The sequence below is a fragment of the Dipodomys spectabilis genome, unplaced genomic scaffold (assembly GCF_019054845.1).
Source record: "Dipodomys spectabilis isolate Male_0828 unplaced genomic scaffold, ASM1905484v1 ptg000289l, whole genome shotgun sequence".
Taxonomy (NCBI): Eukaryota; Metazoa; Chordata; class Mammalia; order Rodentia; family Heteromyidae; genus Dipodomys; species Dipodomys spectabilis.
This window is the reverse complement of record NW_024870966.1, coordinates 1,237,498-1,254,818: the sequence shown is the minus strand read 5'-3', so window position 1 is coordinate 1,254,818 and position 17,321 is coordinate 1,237,498. Positions and strand designations below refer to the sequence as shown.

General features: G+C 44.7%; 1 protein-coding gene across 1 annotated transcript; it reads left to right on the top strand.

The window, feature by feature from the left end:
- Positions 1-3,253: 3,253 nt before the first annotated feature.
- On the top strand, positions 3,254-16,485 carry Prdx3 (peroxiredoxin 3). Its single transcript, XM_042701435.1, has 7 exons — positions 3,254-3,352; positions 4,842-4,977; positions 6,376-6,517; positions 7,331-7,466; positions 8,960-9,063; positions 15,011-15,176; positions 15,718-16,485. Exons 1-7 carry the CDS (start codon positions 3,317-3,319, stop codon positions 15,769-15,771), a joined length of 774 nt encoding a protein of 257 aa, XP_042557369.1. The 5' UTR covers positions 3,254-3,316; the 3' UTR covers positions 15,772-16,485.
- Positions 16,486-17,321: the final 836 nt, after the last annotated feature.

Here is a 17,321-nt window from a genome sequence, read left to right as displayed (position 1 = left end):
GTTTCAGTGCTAGCCTTGAGCAGAAGTGCTCTGGGACAGTGCCCAGGCCTTGAGTTCAAATCTTGAATACCAACTGGGACAAGCCATCCCAGCAATGAGCACCTAGACTCAGCCAGTCTGGGGAACAAGGGAACATGGAGAAGAGTAAGAGGAGATAATGTCACATCAGCTACTTTGTGCCTGCCCTTTCAAAATTAACCTGAGCCGGGAGGTCAGTAGAAGTAAGAAACCTGCCCATCTAGTGTCCATACCTGTCTACCTATTAACTGGACAGGAATTTAGATTCTTGCCTTTGTCACCTGACTTCTCCACCTAGTCGCCTGATGCCAGAAGTAGCTAGGGACGTTTCTAACAACATTTTCAGCTCAAGTCCTTCCTCTTGCCATTTATTTGCTCTCTAGTATTTTTTTCCAGCCCCTCAATGCTCATGAGACTTCTCCATACTTCACCTAAGGACTCATGCCACCAAGGGACAGCTGCTGCTCACTGCCTTCTCTGGGAGGGGACCAAATTCCAGCCTTTCACCCCTATTGTCGACGCCCCTTAGCAGGAAGTAGCCAGAGAGAATCCGCGCCCTATTTCATGATTATTAAAAGGCTGGAATGTAAGGTCTGTTCCTGGATGGCTAGCAGACTCCACCCTCCTCGCAGCAAAGTCTCCACCCAGTACCTGCGTTACCTAGGCAACTGAGACACCTGGAAGAGGTCACATCTGCATCCGCTGAGGTCACATCTGAATTTGATGTGGCCACACCTTTCCCCGCCCATACCCTACATAAGGCCTAGCCCAGGCCCAGACACTCTCTTTTTCTCTCTCTCTTCTTTTCTAGCTCTTGCTCTTCTAGCTCTCTTGCTCTTGCTCTTCTTTTCTAGCTCTCTCTTTCCCAGCCACGTGGAGTGCCAACCTTGCCTGCTCCCAGCAGGTCTTCTGAATACCTGAATACCACGTGAGTGCTACTGTTCTTACCCCTCTCTCTGCTCTTTTCTAGCTCTTTCCTCTCTTTCCCAGCTCTCTCTCCTTCCCAGGCCTTTCCCAGCCACGTGGAGTGCCAACCTTGCCTGGTCCCAGCAGGTCTACTGAATAAACCTACCCCTTACCTGAATACCACGTGCGTGCAAGTGCAGTTTTTACTCGGCTACCTCTTTTTAAAAACCTAACAGGCCTGGGTGCTGTCCCTCAGCTCTTCAGCTCAAAGGCTAGTGCTCTACCACTTGAGCCACAGCGCCACTTCCAGCTTTTTCTGCTTATTTGGTGCTGAAGAATCGAATCCAGGGCCTCACGCATGCAAGGCAAGCGCTCTACCACTGAGCCACCTTCCCAGCCCACAGTCTCCATTTTCTTATCATTGAATTAGTCGTCCGGATCGCAGTATACAATTTTATTGTTGTAAGTCTGTTTCTTTTTTTTTTTTTTTCTAAATTGAGATGGGTGAAATTCATATAACAAAATTAGCTACTTTAAAAAGTACAACTCAGCTGGGAAGGTGGCTCAGTGGTTAAAGCGCTTGCCTTGCATGCCTGAGGCCCTGGGTTTGATTCCTCAGCACCACATAAGCAAAAAGAAAAAAGCCGGAAGTGGCGCTGTGGCTCAAGTGGTAGAGCGCTCTTCTTGAGCTGAAGAGCTGAGGGACAGCGCCCAGGCCCAGAGTTCAGGCCCCATGACCGGACCCAAAAAAAAAAAAAAAAAAAAGTACAACTCAGCATTTAGCAAATTCGTAATGTTGTACAATTACTATCTTTATCTAGTTTTGAACTATTTTGATCACATACCTCCTTCCCCCAAGCACCTCTTGCTTTCGGTCTCTATGACTTACTTATTCTAGATATTTCATATTTTTTTAAAAAGGAAATTGTCTGGCTTCTTTCACTTAGAATAATGTTCTCATTCATCCACATTGTATCCTACCAGTACCCTTGTATCTTACCTTCACAATTTTGAGCCCCAACATTCTGATCCCCTTCTGTTGTTGGTCATGGGGTTTGAACTCAGGGCCTGGGCATTGCCCTTGAGCTCTTTTACTTAAGGCTAGTGCTCTACCACTTTGAGCCACTGAACCACTTCTGGTTTTTTGAGTGGTTAATTGGAAATAAGTGTCTTGAACCCCATGATGAGAAAGGATTTTTCTGCTGGGGCTGGATTTGAACCTTGATCCTCAGCCTCTTGAGTATCTAGGATTAGAAATGTGGGCCACAGGTGCATAAGCTAGTTTTTGTCTTTCTAAATTAATGTTATAATACTACAGTTTGGTGCCAGTGGCCCCACCTGTAATCCTAGCTACTCAGGAAGTTGGTATCTGGATGATTGCAATTTGAGGTCAGCCCAAGCAGAAAAGTTCACTGGAAAAAGATGTGTAAGCATGGCTCAAGTGGTTGTATGAAGCACACTGAGTTCAAGTCCCAGTATAACCAAACCAAGTGAATAAAAACATAAAACATGCCAGTGGCTCACACCTGTATTCCTAGCTACTCAGGAAGCTGAGATCTGAGGATCATGGTTCAAAGCCAGCCTGGGCAGGAAAGTCTGTGACTCTTATCTTCAATTAACCACCAGAAAACCAGAAGTGGTGCTGTGGCTCAAGTGGTAGAGTGCTCACCTTGAGCTAAAGAGCTCAGGGACAGCACCCAGGCCCAGAGTTTAAGCCCCTTGACTGATAAAAACATTAACAACAACAAAAACCCCATAAAACAAGTTAGAGATGGAAATTTCTCACATATACTGTAGGACCACCATGTAAGTTTTATCTTTGATGTGCTGCTTCTAACTTCTGTGCTCACCACTAAGTTCTTGGTTTCATTAATTGATAAAAAAAAAATTAAAACACATTTAAATTTTTTCTAATTTTCCCAATGTTGAGGAGAGGCCAAAGTGGAAGCCCACACACAATCCCTAATGTTTTCAGAACCACAAAGCTTTGATGTATCTGAGCCACTTAGCTTATTAACGAACTAAAACTGAATTAATAATTAGTTCAATTTCATGTAGAAGCCAGAAGACTGCCTCAGGCGGAAATAGGAAGTGGGTTTATCCACAGCAGAAACTATATTCCACACAAAGTTACCAAAACACTAAAGCAGTAGGAAACAAGCAAATACCTAGCATTCAGTTAGCTATTTAGGTCGGGGCGACAAACAGGACAGGTGTTTTGCTGCTCAGGAAGTGTAAAGGTAATTTTCCCCTCCCGGTCCTCCAAAGGCCGGAAGAAGGAGCTGCTGGCCCCGCCCCGTGCAGGCCACACCCACCCGCCGAGGTCCCGCCCCCTCCGGGACTCGCTTCTAGCGTCTCCGCCCCGACCCGCCGTTCCCGCGTGCACTTGAAGATGGCGGCTGCTGCCGGGAGGTTGTTCCGGGCCTCGGTGAGTGGCTGTCGGCTGGGCACAAGCGCAGAAACACTGCGATGGCCATGGGCACTGCTTCCCGGACAGGCTCGCGCTCCGGCCTGCGGGCTGTTCGCCCTTCTTGGAGGGTATGGGCGGGTAACGGACCCGGAGGCCTCCTCCACGGACGCCCAGTGCGCTTGCGCAAGAACTCCCCCGCCCCCCCCCCCCCCCCCCCCCCCCCCCGCCCGCGTCCCTCCGCGCGGAGTCGCTGCCCCCGGCCCCGTACCCCATTTCCACCAAAGCACCCGGTCCTGGCGCTGGAATCAGGCGTCCTGACCCCGCCTCGGTCACTAACTTTGACCTTGCCAAGTGACGTCGCCTTTCTGAGCTTCAATTTACTTGAATCCTAAATAGGAAAGAGCTGCGCCTGCTTCTAGGAGCTGCTCTGGGCACACTCTTAAATGCTGAGTGCTACCAGTGCTACTGTAACAAAAGCCGCTTTCTCCCCCCTCCGCTATCGCCGCCCGCTTTTCTGTAGGCGCAACCTAGTGACCTCTTGCTGCCCTCCCTGCCCTTTCTCATCATGGGGTTCAAGGCAGGCCCTTCCTCCTTCCTGCGTCACGCCCGACGTTCAAGTTGAGCAAACACTTCCCTTGAAACCTCTCCAAGGCCTCCCTGAGCATGAACTTTGCTCTACTTGTTTGCTGGTTTCTGAGGAAACCTTGATTGGTGGAACATGGCAATACTTGGTGCGGGGAAATGGCTTGTACTCAGGGACAGCCCTCTGTTGTTTTTTAGAGCCAAGACTGAGTCTTGTTGTCATTACAGTTCCCTCCTCACAGTCTTGAAGAAGGAAGCCGAGGGGGATGATAAGAACCGGGAGATCCAGTCCTTCGCAGAGTTTGGGGGTGGTGGTTGTAATTTGGTTTACAAAGCCTAGGACAGCCGAGGCCATCATTGGCATGATGCCCTTTCAGCTGGGCCAGATTCAGTCGCCCTTCATGAGAGTTTCTTTTCTTTCTTTCTTTTTTTTTTTTTTTTTGTTGGTTGTGGGGCTTGAACTCTAGGCCTGGGTGCTGTCCCTGAGCTCTTTAGCTCAAGGCTATCGCTCTACCACTTGAGCTGAAGCACCACTTCCAGTTTTGTGGTGGTTAATTGGAGATAAGAATCTAATGGGGCTGGGAAGGTGGCTCAGTGGTAGAGCGCTTGCCTTGCATGCCTGAGGCCCTGGGTTCAATTCCTCAGCACCACATAAGCAAAAAGAAAAAAGCCGGAAGTGGTGCTGTGGCTCAAGTGGTAGAGCGCTAGCCTTGAGCTGAAGAGCTGAGGGACAGCACCCAGGCCCAGAGTTCAGGCCCCATGACCGGGCCCAAAAAAAAAAAAAAAATCTAATGGACTTTCCTGCCCCTGCTAGCTCTGAACTGTGAACCTTAGATCTAAGCCTCCTGAGTAGCTAGGATTACATTTGTGAACCTCCAGCGCCCGGCTCTTGAAAGTCTTTCTAATATAAAACGTCTCTTTACAGGTTGCCCGGCATGCAAGCACTATCCCTCAGGGTATTTCTACCTCTGCAGCCCTTAGGCATGTTGCTTCTAGAAGAACGTGCTTGACAAACAAACTGTGGTCTGGCTCTACTCAAGCAAAATTCGCCTTTAGCACTAGTAAGTGTTACATGCTTCCCATGTAAAGGAAATATGAATCATTGTCTTTGGACAGGACAGCACTTCTGAACCCTGACTTTCCTTGGAACTTTTAAAAACTAGCATGAAGATGTACCTAAAGAGCAGCTCTATAGGGAATTATCTGCAGTGCTTCATTGACAGCATCAAAATGTTAGGATCTACCCATCAGAAAAAAAAAAAAAAGCTAAGCCATAGCTTAAAGAATATAATTCTTAGGTAAAGAAGTGTTTTTATCTAAGATGTCTAAAGAATTACAACAACTTAATAATGAAAAGATAACTGGGTAAAATAGAAACAGTATGTCCCATCCCAAACACATTAATGCAGTGTCTGGGCTGAACCAGGGATCTAGAAGTTCACTGGATAATTGTAATGTGCAGCCAGGATTGAGAATCACTCAGCTGCATTATACTTGTCTCATTTCCTTACTGGTTACCAGAGCTTTTAAACTGGGTTGAAGGGAATGGGTGTGGGGGTGGAAGGGGTGGTATTTCTCAGATTCCTACTGGGCTTGCTGTGTGTAAAGGGTGGTCTAGACAGTTTGACACTGAACTCTTTTGTCCCTCATTTCCAGGTAGAAGCAAGTCTTCTCCAGGTGCTTGTTTGATTGGTTGGTTTTGGTGGGAGTGGGAAATTGGTGCTGGGGCGGAATCAGGCATTCACACTTGCTAGGCAAAATGCTCTACCACTGTATTACACCTCAGCCCTCCTTTCCAGTCTTGATACATCTCTGTGTCTATTCTTTTCTTTCTGTTCCCTGCCACACCAAAGGACCATTCACTGAGATAACTGAAATCACCACTTAACATCAGTCTTATGCTCCTTCCTAACTAATCTTCCCCCAAACAGCCATAAATCCACTCCTGCCTGACTCCCTTATCCCTTGTGTGAAGTATAGACTCTGCTGCCTGACACTGGAGGACCTGCCTTGCCTGGCCCTGCAACCCGTTCTCGCCTACTTTGTCTTCTGCTCTTCTTCCCACCATAGTCAGAGATTCCGTGCGTTGTAATCAAACTGAGCCAGGAGCACTTTTCTGCCCTGTCTCTTCCTGCCAGTCCTCCATGCTTCTTATCATGTCCTTTCTTTACTTGACAAAATCTAACCCGCGTTTAGAATTAATCTCCAAGTCTCACATCTTCCTTAAGTCCTTCCTGATGCCTTTGTCTCCCTTCTTTTAGTTTCCAAAGTACTTTGAGTTGAATTGGTGCCCAGTTTCGAATCTTGTGCAGGAAAAATTACTGTACCGAAGATGGACAGTTGAACTGAATTTGTATTACTAATTAATTACTATGAGAGTTTAAATAAAATCATGTACTGCTGACAAATGGTGAATTACTATGGGTGTGGCTTCTTTATTTGGTTTTATTTTTTCCTAGGTTCCTCATCTTATGCTCCCGCTGTCACCCAGCATGCACCTTATTTTAAAGGCACAGCTGTTGTCAATGGAGAGTTCAAAGAGCTTAGCCTTGATGACTTTAAGGGGAAATACTTGGTGCTTTTCTTCTACCCTTTGGATTTGTAAGTGATTTCTATGATATTTCCATATCATTCTAGAAGCAGGCACTGTTCTCTACCTCACACCAGAACTGCCCTTTTGTACGTTATCTTATGGTCAGGGAGGGAGTTCTTTCTGACCCCTTGTCACTGATGACCTGCTCCTCACTTAGGAGTGTTGTAATTAAGTGGGAAGAATGTTGGAGTTGAATGTGACCCTGTCTTAGTACTTTGCAGCTGTGGTTCCCTAAGACAGTCTGGGAAACTTTGGGGGAAATGAGAAAAGGAAGGATAAGAAACTATGTGGTTTGGTTTTGTTTAAAATAAGGCTAACTAGTTTAAAAAAAACAACTTTAGAATGGCTCTCTTCTTGTTTTTTGGTATAATTCCTTCAATAAGAAGGTATGAAAGGAGCCAGGAACTGGTGGCTCATGCCTGTTCAGGAGGCTGAGATTTCATGAGGATTGTGGTTTGAAGACAGCTTAGGCAGAAAAGTCCATGAGGCTCTGATCTCCAGTTAACTCGCAGAAAGCTGGAAGTAGAGATGTGGGTCAAATTGTAAAGTGGCAACTTTGAGCGAAAAAGCTATGCAAGATTGTAGAACCCTGAGTCCAAACCCCACTACTGGCACCAAAAAGAAAAGAGAGAGAGAGAGATGGAAGGTAGTGGCTCCCTAGTGTGATGTGACACTGGAGTCCCTGAGGATTCCCTTGAGGATGCCTGTCCGTTTTGCGTTTTCAGTGTTGAGCAAATGGAACTCGTGTTGAGAATATTTAATATTCACATTTTAAGTTCTTATTTCTAAATTGTCTGATGAAGCTCTGTTTTCCCCCCAAGCACCTTTGTGTGTCCTACAGAAATTGTTGCTTTTAGTGACAAAGCCAATGAGTTTCACGACGTGAACTGTGAGGTCATTGCCGTTTCGGTGGACTCCCACTTTAGCCATCTTGCCTGGATCAATACGCCAAGGAAGGTACATCACCAGTCACCTCGCTGTGTACTCATGAGCTTTTTTGTTTTCTTTTTAGTGGACCAATAATATATAATCTACAGTAAAAACATTCTGTTGTTTATGAGATAATGTGATAATTTTATGTGTGCACGTGCATTGTCAGATGATCAAATCAGACTTCTTTTTTTCCTTTTTGCAAGTCCTGGGGCTTGAACTCAGGGTCTGGGCACTGTCCCTGAGCTTTTTTTGCTCAAGGCTAGCACTCTACCACTTGAGCTATAGCACCACTTTTGGCTTTTTCTGTTTATGTGGTACTGAGGAATCAAACCCAGGGCTTCATGCATGGTAGGCAAGCACTCTACCACTAAGCCACATTCCCAGCCCCAGAAACAAACTTTTTTGTTGTTGTGGGGCTTGAACTCAGAGCTTGGGCATTGTCCCGGAGCCTCTTTTTAGTCAAGGTTAGTACCCTATCACTTGAGCCACACCACACTTCCCTAATTGACATTTGTATCAGCTCAAATATTGACCATTTCTTTGTGGTATGGATATTCAAAATCCTTGCTTTTAGTTGGGCAACAGTGGCTCATGCTCATGCCCATAATCCTGATTACTTAGGCTGAGGGTCTGAGGATCATGATTTCAAAGCTGGCCCAGTCAGGAAAGTCTGGATCTCTCATCTCCAACTAACTGCTATAAAAAGCCAGAAGTAGAGCTGTGGCTCAAATAGTTGAGTGCTACCTTTAAGCACAAAAGCTCAGGGACAGCTCTCTAGTGTGCGCGCTCCCCCCCCCCCAGATTAAGTCCCAGGACCAGCACCCCTCCCCACCTCCCCAAATCTCTTTTTGGTCCTTTGTGATCACTTTGCTGTGCCATGGAAGCCAGAAGCTTCTTCCTTCCATCTACCTTTAACTATGTACCTGCTGCCCAACATGTCCCCCTTCCCCCAGCATCTTAACACTCAGATCCCATAAAGAGCGAATGAGAAGTGGTCAAAGCACGGCCAGTCCAAAGTGGACTATTTGTAGCTCTGTCTCCTGTGACACTGCATGTATGTTTATTGCACTGAAATTGGTTTCACTGTTGTGCATGGTCAGTGTTTCTGGCTATGCTGAGACTATCAATATCAAATCATTCAGTATTTCTCTTCCATTTTTATATTTCCAAAATCTATCTTTAACCCAAAGAATGCTTTGAAAATTAGAAAAGACCAACAGTATCAGCTGGGTTTAAATCCTTGCTCTGCCTCTTTCTAGCTCTGAACTAAAGAAATGAACTTAACCTTTTTGATAAGTACCTTATCTATGAAATGGTCATGGTAATAGAATCTATGCTAGCATGACTAAGGGAGGAAATTAGTTAATAGGAAGGATTTATTGGTGTACATTTACTGTTACAAGTGCAGTTACTGTTAATTGTTTACATGTTGCCATTGTTGTTGATTTCAAACATTGTTGCATGGTCCACAGCTGTAAGACTGCCCAGCAGCCATTTTGTGTTTGCATTTTTATTAGAATGGAGGCTTGGGCCACATGAACATTGCACTCTTGTCGGATTTAACCAAACAAATTTCCCGGGATTATGGTGTGCTGTTGGAAGGTCCTGGTCTTGCACTCAGGTAAGATCGTGTTCCTCATGGTTTTCTGTATTTAGTGTTGTCCAACCTCTTAGGGGACTTACATGGATTTTAGAAACTCATATATGTATATATATATATTTTTTTTTTTTTTTGGTGTGTGGTGGTATTTTTTTTCTTTGTTGGATCTTTTAGTTTATCTTTTACATTCATTTCCTTCCCTTTCCCTTTCTTTCTTCTTCCATTTCCCTCCCTCTCCCTCCTTCTCTCCCTTTCTTCCTCCCCCTTCCTTCCCTCCTTCCCCCTTTCCTCCCTTCCTTCTTCCCTGTCTCTCTCCCTGCCCCCTTCCCCTCCCTCTCCTTTCACCTTCCCTCCCCCTCCCCCATCCTCCCTTCTTTTTTTATCCTGGGGCTGAACTCAGGGCCTCCATGCTGTCCTTCAGCTTTTTTGCTCAAGGATAGCACTTTACCACTTGAGCCATAGCTCCACTTTCAGCTTTTTTTGTGTGTGTGTGTGTGTCATGGGGCTTGAACTCTGGACCTGGGTGCTGTCCTTCAGCTCAAAGATCAAGGAGGCGCTCTACCACTAGAGCCACAACGCTACTTCCAGTTTTCCCCAGGTTAATTGGAGATAAGAGTCTCTCAGCCTTCCTGCCTCGGCTGGCTTTTTATCCTGGTCCTCAGATCTCAACCTCCTGAGTAGCTATGAGTACAGGTGTGAGCCACCAGCACTCAGCCACTTTCAGCTTTTTGGTGGTTAATTGGAGATAAGAGTATCACAGAAGAAAAGGAAAAGAGTCTCACAGACTTTCCTGCCCAGACTGGCTTCATACTCAGCCTTCTTAGTATCTAGGATTACTGGTGTAAGCTACCAGTGCTGGCTTAAATTTTTAAAGTTTATTTTGGAAAAGTTTTTTTTGGTGCCAGTACTAGAGATTGAATTTAAGGTCTAATGCTCTTGCTTGGCTTTTTTGTTCAAGCTGGCATTCTACCACTTAGGTCACATCTCTACTTTGAGTATTTTGCTGGTTAATTAGAGATGTGTCTCTGGTTTATCTGTGTGGGATGGTTTTGAACCACCATCCTCATGCCTCAGTCTTCTGAGTAGCTAGGATTACAGGTGTGAGCCACCAGCACCTGGCTGGAAAAGCATTTTTTCAATATCTATTTTATTTATTTATTTTGTTGGTTGTGGAACTTGAACTCAGGGCCTGGGTGCTGTCCCTGAGCCTCTTTGTGCTCAAGGCTACTACTCTACCACTTAAAGCCACAGCACCACTTCCAGGAAAAGCATAAGCAAAAACATAGCTGTACATGGTGAGTCAAGCCCATAATCCTAGCTCCTGGGAAGCAGAAATGGGATATTAAAGTTGGAGCAAGCACTTGCTGGGAATAGCGGTGTGTGTCTATCATCTCAAGCTACAGGGTAAAACACAGGGCCTGAGTGCAATGGCACACATGATTAGAGAAGCACAGATAGGAGGATCACAGTCCACACTGGCCCCAGAAATTGAAAGTCTGTTTTGAAAATAACAGACACAAAAGTGGCTGGTAGGGTGGCTTACATGCTATACCTCCATAGAGGTACAGTGGTGTGATTTCAAACAAAAATGCCAAAACAGCAACAAAAAAAATCCTCAATTTTAGTCTGCATAGGTGTTGATTAAATAACTTCCTGTGAGCGTGGACAGCTTTCAGAAGTGGCTAATATAGATGAGCCCTATCTAGCTCTTCTCCTCTTAGAGAAGGATGTTCATGGGGCTGGGAAGGTGGCTCAGTAGTAGAGTGCTTGCCTGGCATGCATGAGGCCCTGGGTTTGATTCCTCACCACCATATAAGCAGAAAAAGCCAGAAGTGGCCCACTGGCTCAAGTGGTAGAGCACTAGCCTTGAGCTAAAGAGGTGATGGACAGCGCTCAGGCCCAGAGTTCAGGCCCCACGACTGGCCAAAAAAAAGAGAGAGGATGTTCATGTATTGATGCGACACTGGTCCATTCTCCCATACAGTTGAGGCCACTGCTGGCTGAAGGAGGGATTGGGGGAACCTGACCTCAGGTGCTTTGTGGTTTTGCTGCGGGTGCTTGAACCAGCTCACCTGCCCTGCCTCCTCACAGTGCTGTCCTCTTGACTTATAACTAGTTGTTCAGCACTTGGATACACATGGTAGCTTGGGCTTTGTTGACCTGGAGGTGATTAGTATGTTCCTTTAGTAAGCTTGCTTTCTCAGAGTTAGCATGCAGAGGTTTTCCACATATGGTCTCGATAATTTTGCAATCACCCTTACTAGCATTAGTATTAGGAGTAAGGGAGAAGAGGCACTAAGTCTGTGCTGAGTGTGGCTGATAGTGTCTTTCCTGAGTCTGTGAGCCCCGTTGCCTCTGTCTGTCTGGTCTATCCCAGCCGGCCCCCTTCTGGAACAGCACTAGAGCCAGGCCAGAGAGGGAGAGGTTCTTTATACCTTAGTGTTCTGCTTTTCTGCCAGGTTGGACTTGAACTATGATTCTCCTAATCTCAACCTCCTCAGTAACTATGATTACAGGCATGAACTACTGGTGCCTGCCTACCTTTAACTTGCCCTTTCTCTGAAGGGTTGACGTCAGGCATTTTATATCCTTTAAGAGACTGTTAAAAGCTCTGGGTTAATCTGCAATTTGTTTTCTGTCTTTGCTGTGTTTGGTAACCAGAGCTGTATTGTTGATGAATTGGTTAGACTGCACAATTTTTTGTGTGTTAAAGTTGTGTGTGTGCACGCGCTTGCTGCTTCTGGCTTTTTGTTGTTGTTGTTTTGTTTGTTTTTGCTCATAGCTGTCTCTACCACTGCTTTGTTACAGATTATTTTGAAAACATACTGTCTCCTTTGTTGGCAGTATGTTGTCACTGATTAAAATATTTTTTTTTTTCTTTTTGGGGTCTGGTCGTGGAGCCTGAACTCTGGGCCTGGGCGCTGTCCATCAGCTCTACAGCTCAAGGCTAGCGCTCTACCACTTGAGCCACAGCGCCACTTCCGGCTTTTTTTCTTTTTGCTTATGTGGTGCTGAGGAATCGAACCCAGGGCCTCATGCATGCAAGGCAAGCGCTCTACCACTGAGCCACCTTCCCAGCCCACCGATTAAAATATTTGCCCTGGGGATGTAGCGCTGGTGGAGCCCCTGCCTACCACCTACGTAGCACTAGGTTTGATCCCAACGTTGGCCCTCCCTGAGTTGAGACAGGAATTCTGGTGGTACTTTGTCTTTAAATAACAGTTCTAGTTTTGAGAGAGAAAAAAAAGTCACTTCTCTGTAATTAAAAGGATTAATATTGGAGTATCTTTCACAAAGGCTTTTTTGTTTGTTTGTTTTGGGAGGGGTCCGGTTGTGGGGCCTGAACTCTGGGCCTGGGCGCTGTCCCTCAGCTCTTCAGTTCAAGGCTAGCGCTCTACCACTTGAGCCACAGCGCCACTTCGGCTTTTTTCTTTTTGCTTATGTGGTGCTGAGGAATCAAACCCAGGGCCTTGAGCATGCAAGGCAAGCGCTCTACCACTGAGCCACCTTCCCAGCCTCACAAAGATTTAATTTACTCTCCTTTAAGTTCAGAATTGCTTACTGTCTACGTGTTCTCCGAAAATAATAGTAAATAAATGTTATTGGTTATGTGTAAAGTTTTACAGAAGGCAACTTGCTTTTTTAATCTATGCATTATCGAGCATTTTGAAGAAGAAATTTTATTCCTTGATGTAAAAAGTAACTGTTGTCCTGAACAGAGTCCCAGGGTCACAACAAGTTGGAGAGAGACTCGACAAATGGGACTACCTTAAAATAAAAAGCTTCTGCACAGCTAAATCTATCGCAACTAAGCTAGAAAGACAACCAACTAATTGGGAAAAAATATTTACCAGCAATATATCAGACAAGGGGTTAACATCCTGTATATACAGGGAACTCAAGAAACTAATCCCTCCCAAACCTAACAAACCAATTACTAAATGGGCAAGGGAACTAAAGAGGGACTTCTCAAATGAAGAAATAAAAATGGCAAAGAAACACATGAGGAAATGTTCATCATCCCTGGTGGTGAAGGAAATGCAAATAAAGACAACCCTGAGATACCACCTTACCCCAGTCAGAATGTCCCACATCCACAAATCAGCCAACGACAAATGCTGGAGGGGATGTGGAGAAAGAGGAACCCTATTACACTGCTGGTGGGAATGTACACTTATACAACCACTTTGGAAAGCAGTCTGGAGGGTCCTTAGAAAGCTAAAGATTGACCTCCCTTACGACCCAGTCATACCACTTCTAGGCATCTACCCTGAACAACAGGAACCAATATACAAGGACACATGCACCTCCATGTTTATTGCAGCACTGTTCGCAATAGCTAGGATATGGAAACAACCTAGGTGCCCCACCACAGATGAATGGATCCAAAAATTGTGGTATCTATACACAATGGAATATTATGCAGCCATTAGAAATGACAAAATAATGGCATTTGCAGGGAAATGGATGGAGCTAGAAGGAATCATGTTGAGCGAGGTAAGCCAAGAACGAAGAGACAAACGGTACATGGTCTCCCTCATAAGTGGATGCTAAATCCAAAAGGTTAGGTGATACGACAAAACTAACAGGACTTAAGAAACAAAGAACTCCCGCTCATCTGGTTGAACCACTACTAAATATCCTCATGCTGCTGATCACAAATATGGTATATAACATGTGAACACTGTTATATATTACAGACTGTGGTAGACAATTTGCTCCAGGGAAGTTAGAATGAACTTGTGACTTTGAAATTATGTAATCATTTAATCACAATCAAAAAAAAAAAAGAACCTCGGGGAAGGGAGGGAGGGAGGGGATGGTAGGGGGAAAACAATGGAGGGGGTAACAATGTTCAAGAGGAAGTGTACTCATAACCTCACTCATGTAACTGTAACCCTCTGTATAGTAGCTTTACAATAAAAAAAAAAAAAAAAAAAAAAAAAAAAAGTAACTGTTGTATGAGTTTGGAAAGTGCACCTCTGTGTGTTGTATGTGTGTCAGGGTGTGTGTGTGTGTCTGTGCGCACGAGCTTTTAGCAGTAAAGCAGCATGGCTGAGAATGCACTGGAAAACAAAAAAACAAAAGCTCTGGGTTAAAGGTTCCTATTGGTGTATTGGTGTCTAAGTAACAGCTGCACCATCAGTCTTAGGAGGAGGAGGTCATCTTAGATGATTGCTGCTATTGCATGAACCCAGGCATCTATTACATGAAGTCAGGACCAGCATATTCTCTTCAAACATTTTCCCAAGGTTTCCTCCCATCAACACTATTCATTTAATAAATATTTATTGCTTACAATAAGATATATCCGGGCTGGGAAGGTGGCTCAGTGGTAGAGTGCTTGCCTTGCATGCATGAGGCCCTGGGTTTGATTCCTCAGCACCACATGAGCAAAAAGAAAAAAGCCGGAAGTGGCGCTGTGGCTCTAGTGGTAGAGCGCTAGCCTTGAGCTGAAGAGCTGAGGGACAGCGCCCAGGCCCAGAGTTCAGGCCCCACGACCGGACCCAAAAAAAAAAAAAAGATATATCCACATCCCTTCTCATTTGTGTAGAATTTCTTGCCCAGATTTGATACAACAGTCCAAAGAATGCTTGCCAAATCACTGCTAAGAAGTCTTACTCTTGAATTCATTGTCTTTCAGATAATATGTGACATTTGGAGCACATTGGTGAATTTACACATGTGACCATATTTTATGTTTTCTGTAGTGACCTAGTTTAGTCATGCCATTATTAAAACATCTGTCATTAATGAGAGATGGTGAGCTTTTGTACAACAGTGAAAACTCCATTTTTGGCTTTTGTACTCAAGGCTGGGGCCCTACACTTGAGCCATGCCTCCAGTTTATAAAGGCTTAACTTAATAATTGCTTTATTAGAAAAAGAACCAAAAGCAGAAGGGTATGTGTTGACTTGTTACAACATCCAGTGCTGTTGATGTACTAATGAGGATAAATCTGACACAGAGGTCTCTTCATAATTGACCCCAATGGAGTCATCAAGCATCTGAGTGTCAATGACCTGCCAGTGGGCCGGAGCGTGGAAGAGACCCTCCGCTTGGTGAAGGCGTTCCAGTTTGTGGAAACCCATGGAGAAGTCTGCCCAGCAAACTGGACACCAGATTCTCCTACTGTAAGTTCTCTCAAAAGCTGTGGGAAGCCGGGCGCCAGTGCCTCACGCCTGTAATCCTAGCTACTCAGGAGGCTGAGATCTGAGGATCGCGGTTCAAAGCCAGCCTGGGCAGGAAAGTCTGTGAGACTCTTATCTCCAATAAACCACTAGAAAACCGGAAGTGGCGCTGTGGCTTAAGCAGTAGAGCGCTCGCCTTGAGCTGAAGAGCGCAGGGACAGTGCCCAAGCCCAGAGTTCAAGCCCCAAGACTGACAAAAAAAAAAGCAGTGGGAATCCAGTAGAGGGTCACAGGTCTTCTCTTCTACCAAGAAAGCCCATCTTGAAGCAAGAGTGTAGATAGTACCCATGGGGTGAGGCTGTGGGTCAGGGGTGGGCTATAGGATGATTCAGACTATGTATGGAATAATTTCCCTCCATATATTTAGAAGGAAACAGACCAGTCTAAGAAGGAGCTTTAGTGCAAAATTGGGAGCTTTTAACTTACTTTTGAAACTGTTATTACAAAGTCACCATTATCTAATTAATTGGCTTTATACTTTCAGATCAAGCCAAGTCCAACAGCTTCCAAAGAATACTTCGAGAAGGTCCATCAGTAGATGATCTGTGTGCACCTGAACCTTCACTACAGAAAACAACCTCAGCTGGCGCCCTTTTTGCATTTCAAAGATTATTTATAGAAGGAAAAACCCAATCATGCTTGTATTTATAGATACTACTCTTTATTTCTCTTTAACAAAGAAACCCCTCTTGTTTCCATTTCCTGGAGAGATATCATTCTTAATGTTTTCTTTTTTGTAACACTGGAAAAAGTAGTTAGTAGCCAACAGAAGTCCTTTATTGGCAATGTCCTTATTGATCATGTCTTCAGTGGGCAAAGAAAACACTTCCTCCTTAGCCTTCCAGACTTTCGTTGCTCCAAAGTAACCCAAGTACGGAAGGCTTCTGATCAAGAGTCCTGATTTTTCTTCTTGAAGTTCTTTGTATTAAACTGAATTTCCTTTAAGACAACATAGCTTTATGTTATTAGGCTCTGCTGTCCAAGCTAACTCAAAATGGATGTCTGTGTGATGGAAACAAATGTGAATTGAGACTAAAACACGGTGGAAACGTGACTTAATTGATCATGCATGACCCTGTCCCTGAGGTTTCTAGTTTACAGTTATTTTATTCACTAGCTGACTTAGTTCAGTGTGTATTTTCAAATAATGATTAGATGTAATTATAAAGGATCTATATTAAATCCAGAGATTGAATTTTGATTCAAGTGCTTGATGTAAAATATAAAATAAACATACTTTAAAATACTTGAATTTTTCATGTCATTAGTTATTGAGTCAGCTTGATCTAGGCTCCGCTTTTCTCTGATTCCATCCACACTTTGTGGGCATTTACACAGATGCTGCCTCCACCCAGGAAAGTCAGTCTATAGAGCAATCAGATAGGGAAATAGTTGAGTAAATTACTGAGTGCTGGCACCTGGATGTTGAAGGCATGGGATGGAAGGCCTGTTTTTCTCTACAAATGTCCCCCAATTGATCTAGTATTCAACAAAGGAGAGGGGAGAAGAAAATCCAACAAAAAGCGTCTGGCTGATAGGTGGCACACAACACAGTGCAGCTGTCAAGGCAAACAGCAAACTTAGTTTAATGTTCTTTTAAAAATTCTCAATAATTTCTAAATAAGGAGTGTTGTGCTCTCCTTTCCCATGGGTCTTGCAAATTATGGCTCTGACTTTACCCAAAACCATATACATTTTTTTGTTGTTGTTTACCTTGGCTTGAACTCAGGGCCTGGGCACTGTCCCTCAGCTGCTTTTTCTTTTGCTTCAGACTAGCGTTCTATTTGAGCCACAGCATCACTTGCGGCTTTTTCTACTTTATGCAGCACTGAGGAATCGAACCCAGGGCTTCATGCATGCTAGGCAAGCACTCTACCAGTAAGCTATATTCCCAGCCCTTACATTGGTTTGTTTTTTTTTTGTCGGTCATGGGGCTTGAACTCTGAGCCTGGACACTTCCTGAGCTCTTCTGCTCAAGGCTATAGTGGTCTATCACTTTATACCACAGGGCCACATCCAGTGTTCTGGTGGTTAATTGGAGGTAAGTCTCACGGACTTTCCTGCCCAAGCTGGCTTTGAACTGTGATC